The 15,152-nt window shown below is 31.8% G+C and overlaps 1 protein-coding gene across 4 annotated transcripts in view; it reads left to right on the forward strand.

Moving 5' to 3' along the window:
• The window catches only part of RTTN (rotatin), a 78,314-nt gene that overhangs the window by 50,335 nt on the left and 12,827 nt on the right, over nucleotides 1-15,152 (forward strand). For all 4 annotated transcript variants that reach the window (XM_052704131.1, XM_052704130.1, XM_052704132.1 and 1 more), the window contains 7 exons: nucleotides 5,442-5,553; nucleotides 6,274-6,469; nucleotides 7,472-7,562; nucleotides 8,151-8,301; nucleotides 8,466-8,603; nucleotides 9,107-9,318; nucleotides 12,819-12,924. In XM_052704131.1, coding sequence (XP_052560091.1) covers nucleotides 5,442-5,553; nucleotides 6,274-6,469; nucleotides 7,472-7,562; nucleotides 8,151-8,301; nucleotides 8,466-8,603; nucleotides 9,107-9,318; nucleotides 12,819-12,924 — 1,006 coding nt within the window. The remainder of the gene's footprint in view (nucleotides 1-5,441; nucleotides 5,554-6,273; nucleotides 6,470-7,471; nucleotides 7,563-8,150; nucleotides 8,302-8,465; nucleotides 8,604-9,106; nucleotides 9,319-12,818; nucleotides 12,925-15,152) is intronic.

A 15,152-nucleotide genomic window follows, 5' to 3' on the forward strand; every position in this document is an offset into this window, starting at 1 on the left:
TGCTCGCTGTGCCAGATAAACCCCTTCACCTGTTCAAGCTGTGACCTAACAGTTCCCCTACACCACTGTATTCTTTTATGGAAGAAGATACTTATATTAAGAATGTGGTAGGTCATACTCATGTTCACTGTTTCACATTTCAGTTAACATGATCCTGATTGATAAGTGTTACTCCTGAAAGTCATTACTTAAGGCACCTGTATTGTTACATTAGTTTGCATTTCTTTTAGGCTTAAAAAAACCCAAACAAACACATAGAAATGTATTGTAGTTCTAATTTGTGTTTTATTTTATTAAAATGTTATTAGTTTAGGGCAATTCTAAGTTTGCTGATTACAGATATTACTTTTGAACTAATTATCTAGATGTTTCTTTTCTATTAAACAGATGTACTGATATAACAAATACTTATAAAACACATTCGAGTGCTGTATTACTGTAACGAATCAAATTTTGGAAGGTGGTCAAAATAAAAATGCTGAAAAGCCAATACTGAAACTTTTAATCTACATATATTTCATATCTATTATTTTTTCTTCCTATTTTTACTCTCTATTATATGTATTTCTATCTAGCATTGCTGCTATTTTTGGAATGTTTTTATAATTTAGGAAAAAACTGAAAAACCCAACAAACACCTTTTGTTTATATTAAACTCAAATATTTAAAGCTGAGTATTTGAAATTAAAATAAATGAGACTGCATAGAAATCAGGAAATTGATATTTACATTAATACTACTTAGAAAAAGAAACCACATTTATATAGGAATCTCACATTATTTCCAAATTGCTTCATACTGAATAGAACGTTACTTTCATAAAGAAATTGGACATGTTTTGTTCATGTTACTCAAGGTGAAAGTTAAATTGCATGGATTCTTACTAAAGTTGAATATTTGATCTACTTAAAGTTGTGCTTGAGTTCTCACGAAGAGCTGAAGTGTTCATTATGTCATGGCTTGAGTGGTTTAAAAGAAAAAGTAGTTTGGAATCTACTAGATCAAGTTAATATATTTTCATTTAAATGTGTAAAGTAGCACATCACAGTTTAATGTAAAGGCTTAGCTCTGCAGTTCCATTTAAAAAATTCACCTCTAAAATTAATTAAAGCTGAAAGCATGTGGTAATAGATTCATTTATATCAAGCTTCCAGATATTGTAGACTTTGTATTTAGTAGGATTATGCTCTTATATTCTTTTTAAGTAATACTATTTTTTATTTTTTTTTAATTCATGTGGTACATATGTAGATTTCACAGAAAACCTTTGATTGTCATGAAGATAACCTAATTTTCATTTGTCTTGCACGTGGATTACCAGTATGAGCTTTTTTAGCAGCTGCAAACTTATTTCATCGATTGTGTTTTTTGGCTTTAAAAAAGCACATATGATAGCTTCACATGATAGTTGGTAAATGACCAAGCTGGAATTAGAAATGCAAAGATCTGATATTCCAATACTGGTTTTAACTAGGAGGGGAAAGACATAAGAAGGGAATTGAGGCTAAATACAAACCGTATTTAAGCGTCTATCTAGTAAAATTTGGAAATTAGTTTTTTAAAAAACTCTCACTTTACTTGCAATCAGACAGTTACAGTTTATTCCTGTTATAAATTATCTTCACATTTTACCTTCCTACTGGTTGGCTCAAAGTTTTCGATTTTGATGTACAAGGAAAATAAATACTTTTATGAAGTCCTTAACAAAAGTTTAAAGATACAGGAATATAGTCATTTAAAGTACACTAGGTGGCATACTTTCACCGTAGCAGACAAAAAGAAGTCTGCAGGTCTTACTGAAGGAAAAATATTTTTCTGTATGATACTGATTTGATGATAACAGCCACAAGTAATTGAGAGTTGCAGGTAAAAATACTTATGTTTGTAAATTGTTTTGAAAATATGGAAACTTTCCTGATTTATTTTTTTTAATTTTTCTAGTTAATTTCTACATCCATTCATTGCATAAACACCAACCTAGGAAGATGCAATTCCTTTTTGCTTCTATTAGTCACATCCTGAACATCTTTCTGGAAACCAAAATGATGGTTTTCATTTAATTCTGTAAATTGATAATAAACACAGCTGGATTCTTTTTCTAATGTATTTGAAATCAGTTCTAACATATAACAAAAAGACAGTATTAGTTTTCAGTTTTTTCAGATTTCATGTAATCTGTGCTTTACTTGAACTATCTGCTGCCAAAGACTTTTCATGTGATTTTAAGTGAAAATAGTATGTAAGTTACTCTTAGGTTTCGTCATTTTTCGCCACCTCTATTTTTTCTCTAGATTTACAAAAACTAAAAATTAGAAAATTAAAAAACAGATATATTCATAGAAGAAATTATTCTTTTCTTTTTTACTTTACCATATAAAGTAGTCTGTTAGAGGTCTTGAGAGGCTATCAGTACGATTATACACGATTTATAGAATGAAGAATGGCAATGTGGGAATGAAATCAATGATTCAAGGTCACATAAAAGACAGCAGGAGAGCTGAATTACTTATACTCTGACTGATAAATGCTGTATATTTTGTATTTAACATCTCAGTGAATTCCATATTTTTGTCCAATTTATTTTGCTGTAAACTGTACTGTGAGTGTTGCTGTTTTAGGAAAATAACCATGTTTTGTCTCTTATGGAATTTACTACTTAAACATTAATCATAATGTAAATACATTAGGGCTGTTCTTTGTCCAGGGCTGCTTGGCGCAAATGAACAGTTATTTTAAAAATTAAGCTAAGGTTCAGGTTAAGGATCTATAAACATTTCCCAAATAACGAAGTCATGGTCATTCTTACCTGTGAAATCTTTGTCCTATTTTATAAATAATGTGTATTTTATTTTCAGGTTCTATGCTTACCAAATTGTTCTACAGCTAGGCAATTTAAATCTTTGAAAAAAAAATTAAGCATTGGAAGTCTATTAAACACCAGAAGGACTGTTTACTAGTTTAAAAAAAATACCTTTTATTCATATCTAGTAGATAAACAGCAAAACCATTTCTCTTGTTTTCATTGTGATGAGTTTCGTATTCTTTTCTAATTGTTCTAGTCTACAGTCATTGTCTCCCCATCACACAACTTTTTTTTTATCCCATTGAACTCCCTTGGAATATCTGTTGTTTTGCTATTAAGCAGCAGAACACTTCATTGCTCCCAGAAAGAATATGGTGGCAATAGTCAATATCCTTTTGTGGACATGATGTCCTAGACCTCCAGCTGATCCTTATCAAAGGTGATGTATGGAAGTGGTTATCTTTTATTTCCTGGAATACGTAACACTGTGGAAGTAGCTTTGTTGCATTACTGTATGTATTCTGTTAAGATAGCAAAAAGATTAGTTTTTTAACCCATATCTCAGTATGAAGCAATTAGAAATAAATGTCATATTACTGCAAGAATATAATGTTTTTCTAACCAGATAAAACTTTCATTGATTTTTTTTCCTTACATATCTAATACCCTATTTTTTATTTATTGGCCAAAAATCTTTAGGTATTTTTGCAACAAACATAATTTATTGTCCTATTTAAATGATATTATTTATTAACATATGAATGTACTTAAATGAATTCATAATAATATCTTTAAGATGACTCTCAACATAGTAATAATTTCTTACTTGTTGCAGAAGTGAAGGTTGCATTTGGAGTTTGTTACTTGAGAAAGATTAATGCCTTTTGTCAATTATTAGAATGCTTGGAATTGTAGTGCTAAATAAGTGCAGAATTTGTCATGTGTCCAGATGGATTGATTTACTCTTGTATAAATGATTTTAATAACTGTTTATGTCAACAAGTGTTAAACTTTAAATAATTTATTTCAAATGACAAATATGCTTTTTAGTTATATATCTAAACAAAGTTTGAATTTGAATTAGTTGGTGCAATTTGGTACTGCTTTTTAGCAACACAAAAGTACCCTGTTAGGCATATATTAGTGACTCTGTGACCCCAGATATCTTAGGTATGAATGTTCTTGACTTTAGAAACACACCCCAAATCTCACTTACAAATCTTGCCACCTCCAGATTTCTGTTCATGCATAGATTTTAGTCTCGAGTAAAGTTGTGCATGTAGAACCATAGGACAGTTTCTATTGGAAGAGACTTTAAACATCATCTAGCTCCAACCCCTCTTCCAACAATGGGAACACCATCCACTAGCTCAGATTGCTCAAAGCCCCATGGAAGCCTGGCAACATCTGGCATTGATGGTTAGCGGGACAGCAGGATTAAACCTTCTCAAAGGAAGAGAAAATATGGTGTGGAGAATTGAGGTAGCTGAATGTGCTCCTGAGAAAATCAAAGCCTGGAAAGCATGACCTAGCTAGCTGCAAGAATACAATCAGTAGGAAGAGAATAATTCTGAGTTCCTTTTTTCCTGCTCCATCTTTTATATTTTGTCAATTGAGTTGGTTCTGACTTTTCCATAGTTAAAGAATATTCTAACCGACACTTAAAAGTTTTATCACCAAAAATTCTGAAATATTTCAGTCTTCCTTAGAAAGCTCACTATGAAGAAAAGTCTAGAAAGATCCTTCTTCAACTTGTGACTGTCCTGAGATTTCATTGCTGTTCCCAAGGCTCTGTATTCTTTACACTGTAAATTGTTATTCTTGGAAAAAAACATACTGTGAATTGTTTAGATGAGAATCAAAATTAACAGACCTGAAAAATGACCTGGTATGAACAGTACTTGTCATTTATTCTGCAACATGTCACAGGTCTTGTGTCACAAAACTGTTAAAATTTGGAGTCTGTGTCTTCTGATTTCAAGCTTGTGGTCATAAACACCATAACAAAAGCATTAAGAATCCCTTTTGAAAGCATTCAAAATTAATATGATGATGAATAATCTAGTTGTTCAACTGGTAGAAAAAGCATGCTAAATTATTTAATGTGATGTAAGTATCTCGTATTTTCAGCATGAAATAAACATATTTAAGGTTCATGGGATGAAGATTAAGATAAATATTCAGAGTCGGACAGGCTCTGCAACTTCAGCTTTAGCTGACAACTAACCCACTTGTGGTATTTTTCTTATGTTGTGGTATAAATGCAAAAGTCCTGATAGTCTCAGTAGAGCCAATATTCCATGAGGAATTTGAGTTTAAACACTTCAGTAGTGACAGAACTATGTAATTCCAGAAATTTCCAGTATCGTAGGCATTGATTAATTTTTAAGTGAAATGTTTCAGCTGGTTCATATTACTTATAGTTCAATATTTTGATTAGTGGGTAAATTTATATATTTTCATATATATATAATGTGTATATGAACAAATGTCATGAAATTAGTTTTGGTTATAAGTAATTTTTTTTTTTTTTTTTTTTTTTTTTTTTTTTTTTTTTTTTTTAATTTAAACCAAATGTAAATAGGAGTCTCCTCTATGAAAGCTGGAATCAACTAATATTCTTTTTATGACTTTCTAGATTCTGTCTGCATCACCAGTACCAGGGAATGTTACTGAGCTTCAGGCAACAGTCCCAGCAAATTCAACTAGTTTCATTCCTGAAACTGCAATTAATCGACTTATGGCACAAGGTAAGTCAAACTTTGAGTTTGTATGCATAGTAATTACTGCTTGGCCTGCTAATATTCCAGTATTTGTACTTGGATATAAAGTGTGTGTATTAGTGGAACACTCACCATTGATGCTTCCAATGGTTATTTCAGAAAACAAGTTTGAAAGACTCCCTGTAAAAGGAGATGGATTTGACAGAAGTAGAAATGGTTGATACTGCTTGAAGTGTAACTCATTCCTGTCATCCAATCACTCTTTCAAAACATTCCCTATCGGTGAAGCAGTTGTATACGTATGCACATACACAAAAAGCTTTGTACGATTATAAATGTAATTCAATTTATATGTAGACTGATAAAATGTATATAATGTATATAAACTTAGGTAGACGATATGTAGATCTACATTCATTTCTTTATATAGATATAAATGGTTTTTGTTTAGGAAAGAATTGAAAGCAAAATTTATATCCTTATAAATTTACCATTTATATTTAATGATTACTGGTGCCCATAGAACATTTCAGAGCTATTTTAAATAACGCTTTTCCATATTTGATTTGTTTTGTCTTTCTTTTTTTTTTCCTCCCTTGCTCCAGAATATACCACTTTATGTATATATATTTAAAGTATATTCAGACATTTTATTTAAAGTAGAAATCATGTTGTTTTGTGGGACTGCTTTAATTCATCTTTTGTACATTTTTTTTGTTTTGTTTTTTTTAATTAAACATATGCTAGGTCGAAGTGATACTACCACAACAGCATCTCCAAGTCAACATGATTCTCCTATGTCTGCTGCAATGTCTAAACAGTGTGCTGTAGTCACACCTGCACTTTTGTCAGCTGTTTGCAGCCTTCTGCACAATCTGCTGATTGTTGCACCAAAAGATACTGGAATTGCCCTTCAACAAGAATTGCTAACAGCTCTCAGCGGGTATGAAATCAATAGCTGATGAATTACAGACAAGTTATAGTAACAGAGGTGAAAAGTTTGAAAGGGGATCTACCAGTATTTCTTAGTAGTTAAAAACATTGATCTCTTTTTCCTTCTGAAGTGTTCACAAATGCGTATTGGCATTTTTGAATATACAGAGATATATATATTATTTTCTGTAGCATTAGTTAATGATACCATATGTGGTGTTTACCTTCTAATGAACTGCTTTGTATACTGTGTACGGTCTCAGTGGTAATTTAGTTGTTGAGAGGGAGAGGAGGTTTTTTTTTGTTGTTGTTATTTAACACTTCAGTATGTGATGTTCAGCTCTTCAGAATTGCAGATCAGTTCGATTCATTTTATAATTTTCTAGTAATAATTGCTAGCTATATTTTGAGGGTGAGCCAAGGCTTGTTGCAGTTAAAGAGTGAGTAATGTGTGCCAGCTTTGTGAAGTATTAGATCAGAGACTGTAGTGGGTTTTCTTGTTTGTTTGTTTGGGGTCTGTTTGTTTGTTTTTAAAGAAGGAACACCTTCAAAATGGTCTTCAGATTATGTTGCATGTTTCCACTCACATCATAACAAATTCTTTCATCTATAAATTGTTTTAAAAATCATGAAGCGGAGAATGAAAATTGTGGGGTTTTTTTTAAGGCTTTGAAGAGCTTTTGCAGTTGCTCTTCATAGTGCAATTAATGATTAAAAAAATCATATTTGAATACAATTTACAGTATTACAGAGCTGTTTATTCTTACATAGAAAAGAAAATAAGCAATCAGATATAAAGAATATGATAATGACTATTGGAATTCACATTAGTCTAGCAATTATGAAACTGCTGAATGCTACTATAGTTGCTATTACATTAGATTTGTTTAAAAAAAAATTTAGAGACTATAGTTAAATTATGATCTATTTTTAATATTCAGATATAGAATGGTAATTTAGTAGAATGTTTAATTATTTTAGTGTATTTCTAACCAATTTTATTTTGTTTTAGTCTTGTGAGTGCTAATCTGGTTGAGAGATATATCTTGGAACTGAAAGCTCCATTGGGTAATCCATGTCATACAGAACACGTAAAAGCTCAGGTTAGAGAAGTACTTATTTTTTTTAATTATTAAAATATTATGTTTTCTATCTATATTTATTAACATATGCCAGACATGTTTCATTTGTATGAATCTTTGTGCTTTTGAAAAAGTTTAAGTGAAGATAGTGCACTATGCTTAACGCTGAAAAATTAATTTCTGTATTAGAACTGTATTTAGAACCATCAAACAACTGAATACTAATTTTTTTTTGAACACATTGTAATTACAGTAAACATGTAATAGATTTTTCTTTGTACAATACAGAAGTACGAGCCAGATGCAGTTAGTGACACAGTTATTTTACATGATATATCTGGCAGCTTTACTTTGGTTCTAGTCCTGTGAACATCTGAATAGTTCTCAACTCACTATGGTGTGCAGTGTATAAGGGATATTGCCAGTGGAACTACTATTGTCTCAAATTTAACTTTTTTAATAAGTTTGAAGGTGGATGCTCAGAACATTAGGAAGAAGTGATATGTATTCATTCAAAAAGTTATGAATCTAGTAAGTTAATATATTTTTAAAAATGTGAAAAATGCAAATATATGACTTCATTTTTTATCCTTTGAAAATATTTAACAGGTATTATTGTTACTTCAATACTTATCATCTGTGTCCAGGCTTCTGAAGTCATGTTTACTGGTGGACTCTCAGCTTGTAATTCAGGAACCATTGAAACCTCTCTTAAGAAATGCCTTCACAATTCTCTCCATTCGCTCTAAAGATGGGCTAGGTAATGAAGAGCTTTGTTTCCAATAAAGTCGTACAGAGGCAGCTCTTTGTTTGAGTAGTGGCTTCATTTGGTAGCAGTTGTTTCCAGGCCCAGCTATCCAGATTTGTGTGTATGTATAAATAGATTTTTCTATATTCATCGATTTTTCTGTATTCTCTTTGCAGATTCTGAGTTAATATCTGTACTTCATGAAACCTGGGTAGATTTCTTCAACCTTCTAACTACATTGATTTGGAACTGTAGCCAAATAGTTTTTCCATTTGTGGCAACAGCTCTTGCAAGTCATTGTACAGCAGTAATTGGTAATAACTCTTTCTGAATGGGTTCAACCTGGTAGCAAATAAAATAAATTTATAAACGGAAGAGGGAGGCATACCATGTTACCTTCTAAGTAATTTCCAATATCATATACAAAATTACAAGCATAGTTGTACCTGGGGAGCTTGACTGAATTTTTCTCTTGATTTTTGTATATTGGACAGTAGTTCTAGCTCTAAATTGTAAACAAATGCATCACTTTCAAATTGAGATTGAAATGATCCATTTTTTTCCTTTTTAAGATATTGTTGCTTATCTTACTCAAAAGGAAACTGAAAGCTCTAGAGTGAGATAAGAGTTACAGCAATTCAAGATTATTATGCAGGTGGTTTGTCAAGGGGGAGGCGAGTATTATCTTTTTTTTTAAAAAAAAAAATTTTTTTAATTGCTCCTTTCTGAATTACTTGTATTTATCACCATGCTTCTCTAATATATATAGAGACACCAAGGTATGAGTGTCACTCAAGCTTATGATTTCACCTTTCAGATACAATTTGCGATTGTATTCATCTGTCAGCCACTCATCCAGCTTTATATACAGCTAGTTTACAGTTCCTTTCTGTCCTTTTGAATGAAGAAGGAAGAAGACAACTGCAAGATAAACAGAACATATGTCAGGATCCAACTGTTAGCTTTCTTTTAGATCACTCTGAAGAATGTCAGGCATCAGTGATTCAACTTACTGAATTAATTATTCAGGTATTTAAAATTTCATTGTGTGCTTTTCTGTACTTTGTTAAAAAAAAGAATGTTGTTGCCTAAAAAAAAATTTTTCTAATAATGAACCAAGGCACCTTTCATCTGAGATATCTAGAACTGAATTTATTAATGAATTTTGAAATTCATTAAATAAGTTGGAAAAAAAATTTGAAGCAGCAGCTCCTGAGACATTCTTTGCATGGACATTACTGTTCTGCAAAAGCATGGGATAAGATCTTTTGTAGGAAAGATGTCAGAGTATCTTTGGCCAAATTCTGATACGGTCTTTTTTCTTCATTTTTCAAATATGTTATGAGATTTTGTGGCTCAGGTTGTAATTTATAAAATCATTGAAGAATCATTGTTCTTAATAAGATGATTTTGTAAATCAGAATGGACCATTAACTCCTTCAGTTAATTCTCTGCCAGTCTAAGAGCAGTGTTACTGTTCTTTAATATACTTCTTATTAATGTATTTTCCAAACTAGTTTTAAATTGACCAGGTAGCATATTTTCATTGAATCTACTAGCAAGTTTATATATTGGTGGTAAGATGTTTTTCTTGAGACTCACTCTGAATGTTCTGTCTTTCCTTCAGTAATTTCGTAATTTGAATTTACACATCCTTGCTCTGTCTGAAATAATCTTTATCTCCTTCATTTATTTACATTGTTAAAATATCATCCATTTCTTAGCAATAAAACAAGTTATGCAAGAAATTTGTCTAATTTACCTTTCCCTACATAAGAGTTCTTTTGTCTACATATTCATTGTCCATTTTTATATTATGTGCAGTTTTTCATTATAATAATAATATTGATCCATGAGTAAGCATACTAAAAAAGTTGGCTGCAAATGAAACACTTCAATTTAGTAATGCTTTCTTTTTTATTTTTGTGGGGTTTTGTTTGCTTCTTTGATTTTTTTTGTTTTGTAGTGTTTGTCTACAAGATGCAGGTTTCAGTTACAACTACTGTTGTGTTGCACTGTACTGTGTGTACAGTTCAACTACATATGATGTAGTTTACAATTTCTGTTGTTCTGCAGTCACTGTTTTATAGTAATTTTTACAGTCAAATTTAGTCCTATTTTGATATGTAAAATAATATGTTTTGAGTATGTATCAGTGCATGTTGAATGGTAGGAACAAAATATTGTTATATTGTTGTGTTAGTATTGTTTTATCTCTCTTTCTGTATTCTTGAATTCTTGTCAAATTAACTCAAAGGAGAGCTCAAAAGATAACCTGTGCTTCCTGAAGCTTTATATTACTTATAAGTGATATATCTGATGTAATTAAAAAAAAAAAAAAAAAAGGCAGAATTGGAAAGAAGCAGCTTCAATTTTCCGAAGAGCAAAGTGCAGATTTAGTTACATCTATTCATTTTTTTGTTTTCCCATGATAGTTATTGTGATGCAGTTGAAAGAGGAGATCATATAGTGTAAAATAAGCCATTAAAATGTCAGAAAATGTACATATGGTCTTTCTCTTAGAGAAGAACTTAAATAATTAACACAAAGGAAGATGTGAATAGGAATTTTTAAGCTATCATTCATCTCCATTTAACATCTTAACTATATGAAGTCTAGAAAATGGATGTTATATAATGGCAAGTGCTTTCATATATCTGCAAGTGTGAATGTTAGAGGTGGTAAATTGATATGTGTAATTCCATACAACCACTTTAATAAATACCCTACTGTCTTTGAAAAGTGTTGGTGCTTTTGTGTATATAAACTTTAGCACTTCTTTGTGCATTTTCAAACTCAAAAATAAATGCTATAAGAAAACCATAATTGGTACGTAAAATCTCAAGTTTAGGACCTTATTATTTCTTGATACAAAATTTGAAATGTTTATGAATTATGTGAACTCCCCTCCAAATAACATGCAGTTGGCTTAGACTAACATAGTTAGATCTGCTGAGGATTTATGAGACATCTTAAACTTATTTGTCATAATTTATAAAAAGTATTGAAAGTGACCATTCTCATTTCGATACAATATTACTAATAAATTAAAATCATGGTTGAAGGCTTTAAAATTCTATGTATAGCTATTGATGTGCTTCAAGAATAACCTTCTACTAGCTTTTAAATTTTTTTAAATTTAGGTAAAATTTTGAAGTAAATGAAATGGAAACTTACAAATAAATAGTACAGATGTAGTACAACTAACTTTGCTTATTTAATAAGTACTAGGTGTCCACAAAATATTTTAATTAAAGGGAAATACTAAGGAGACTGACAAGGAACTATGGTGGATTTTCTTATTTTGTTTCATTTTTGTTTAAATTATTAATTAAATTATATGAAATTAATTATATGTATATGTACATTTTATTTATAGTTCATGTATATTTATTTTGATAGATTTATACGTATATAAATATATTTATATATGTGCACACAAGTAGAAATTTAGTCAGCTAAAAGATTTTGAATGGTTAGATCAAAAACGTCCCATGTCTCTGCTTTGGTGCTTTAATCTACTGGCAGTTGTATGTATCATTAATTAAAGTTGTCATCAATATCTTTGCCAAGTTATTAGCTTACTAGTCTTCATCTCTCGACTTTTTAGTTCTCATTCCATTGAACTCTTTGATAAATGATAACCCTTGAACAAATATTGATATTTTATTGCATATTAAAAAATTAAAAATGTGAAACAATTATTAATTAAAGGATTGAATCTGACAAAAGACGGTATATGTGATATTCATAACTGTGTCAAATTTAGGCAGTCATATGGCTAAATATTTATGAGATTTCTGTTGGAAGGACTAAGCTCTAATTTGGATACCAAAGTTTTAGAATAACTTTAAAAATAAGCTTTTATTTCACCATAAACCAGTGTAGAAACCAACTTTCTTGTATTCTGTTTACACTAAATACCATTTTTCAGTTACTTTGGAAACTTATCTGAGGAGAAAATTGCTAGACAGATAAAATTCTCTAGCAGATAATACATTACTCACAGACAGCTCTCAGTCCTTTCCTCTATCTTGTTATATGACTTCAAATATTATTTTGAAACTACAAAGCATGCAGCCTTCTTATTAGAAATACTGCATGCCCACAAAAACAAAAATCAGGAACACAAAAGTAAGACAAACTGCTATTTTACTCTCACTGGAAGAGAATGTAAAATTTACCTGTGTTGATATTTTTATTCTTAAGAATTTCACTGGTATGTAGTGCTTCTTCATTCTATTGAAGGAAAGTGACATTGCACTGGAAGTATGTCAGTAAGTTGACAGTGATAGTATGCCTGAGTATTAGGAATGGTCTGTGGAAGGCTGAGATTATTAACCTAGGCTTTGGGAAGGTAGCGTGTAAGGAAAAAAGAAAGATGAGTAGGCTTTAGGAGCAAATAGGTGTGAATATAGTGATGAACTGTCAGAATGAGAAGATAGACTATGGCGGTGTATTTACAATATGAGTAATACTTTCAGCATGATTGCTTTTTCAGTGTGATAATGAAATTGCTTTATTTGTAGGTTTGTGAAAGGAAATCTTCAAAGGATGTGCTGAAAGAAGTTGCTGCAAATGCATTGCTCTCTCTATTAGCTGTCAGTAAAAATGCCCAGAAATATGCACTGGAAGGTGAGCATTTTTAAATGTATGGTCAATGCTTTACAAACCCTTTGAAGATGTTTTTCACATTTTACTAATTGTAATAGCCTTTGTCAGAACAAAATATCTAGTTTTCAGAAACTTTTTTTTTTTTTTTTTTTTTTTTTTGCTAAGGTGTTTTTGCTAAAATGTATTAATAATAAATCCAGTATCCAGTTGAAAAGTACGTGTTTAAATATCATATATGTTAGGACAGGTGAGCTATTACTACTCACATTCATCCATTCAGTACCAAAGATCTCTTCGCTCTGACAGTGTCTTAAAGAATTCACCCATTTCTTGTTTCGTGGCAATACAGGCTTGTTAGTGGAAGTATGCTCTGTATTTTCAGTTCTGTCTGCACCCTGAGAAGAAAATACCTCTTCACAGCTCCACTCTTCCCTGCCTCTCTAGTTTTATTCTTCCAATTTTTCAGTTTAAGTAATATTTTTTCCTCTTGCAGTGCAACATCTTCCATTCCTAGGGTATGTACAGTAGTAAAACAGAATTAAAAACCTCTAATGAGAGGTTTTTGAATCTACCAGTTAATTTGTGTTTGTCATCTATTGTACATTTCATATTCGCTGACCATTGCAAGTACCCTTTTTTTCTCTTGAATGCTTTCTCAGTACTTCCATCTCTGCTGGTTTGTTGGTCCTTTAAACCTAGATTTCACTGATACGTATATATATAGCATAGGTATATCTGCTCAATGCCTGGTCCTAGTAGTGGCAGAAAAGTCCAATCTTCAAATCCTATTTTCTGCTACTTCCCAAGGTAGTAATGGTCTTTTCAGCCTTTGCTTCAATCAACATGGTTCTTATGTTGAAGAACCCACTAAGTCATCTAAGATCTGACTAATGTAAAAGCACTACGAGTGCTAAAGCAGCCTTTAAATCCTAGCTGTGATACAGCACAAGTTTTAAAGATGAGTTCTGGAATTCAAATTATAGTTCAGAAAATACCTATAGCTCTATCATCAAAAGTTGAGCTCTTAAGAACTACTTTTAAATGCACAAATGCAAAGTCCTGCACCTGGAGAGGAACAACAGCTTAAAACTGTGTAGCCTGTAGGACCTTGAGATAAGCGGTAGGCTGACTGTGAGAAGAACATTTTGGAATATATTAAGCATAGCCAATAGGTTGAGGAAAAAAATCTTCCTCTACCTAGCACTTTCTAGGCGAAATCTGGAATAATGTATCCAGATTTGTCCCAGTACAAGAAAGTTATCAGCAAATTGGTGTGATTTTAGTGGAAGGCCAACAGGGTGGGCAGGATCTGGAGCTTAGAGGAGGGACTGAGGCCAATGGCCTTCAACTGGAGAAAAGAGCTTTGGGGAGGACCTAATATTAACCTGCATGTATATATGAGGTTGTGAAGAAGACAGATTTTTTTCACAGTATGTAGAAAAGGAGGATGAGAGAGAATGGACAAAAATTGAAATGAGGGAGATTTCTGTCCCCACAGGAACGTTTTGTCTTTCAGGGTAGCCATATAGAGGATCAGATTGCCTAGATGTATTATGCAGTCTTTGTCCTCGAGACTTTCAAGACCAGCTAGGTAAAACACCAGGTAGACCATGTCTAGTCTTACAGCTAATTCTACTTTGAATTCTAGTTTAGTCTATATGACCCTTGGATGCTATCTCTTCCAACTTGAATTATATCCCATGATGCTGTGATCTTCTTGTAACTTTGAGAACTCTGGATGCCATTAAACTAATAGCATTTTTTTCACTCTGAACCACATGAATCTTAGCTTTTTGGTCTTACTTCAGATGTAGCAAATCTTCTGTGATGGACAAAAACTTGGGTAAGATAAATAAGCGCCCTGATCTTTCAAAGATTTAGTCTTTGCAGCTTTGTTGAAGATATCCTGAAGGGTTATGATTTGCTATCTTCAACCTCCCAATTCATTTTCATAAGCTAGCCTGTCTCCATCTTTGTCAACCGTTTGCCTTATTTCAGTGACTCACAGAAATGAAGAATTTTTGGGAAAATAGGTGATAAGAAGAAATCATCAAAAATCACCCTCCAGTCTCTTTATCTGTTCCTTTTTCTTTGAACATTCTGCTCACAGGAATCTGTTGCAGGACAATTCAAAAATGTCCTTGGTTCGTGAGATCATTTTGCTAGGTGCAATCCATCTCAGGGGCTGTAGTGGTTACTTCCTGATATCAAGGAGATGATATTAATTTGCAGAATTTGGAGAATTGGAA

This window comes from Tympanuchus pallidicinctus, unplaced genomic scaffold (genome assembly GCF_026119805.1).
Source record: "Tympanuchus pallidicinctus isolate F22 unplaced genomic scaffold, pur_lepc_1.0 scaffold5, whole genome shotgun sequence".
Lineage (NCBI taxonomy): Eukaryota > Metazoa > Chordata > Aves > Galliformes > Phasianidae > Tympanuchus > Tympanuchus pallidicinctus.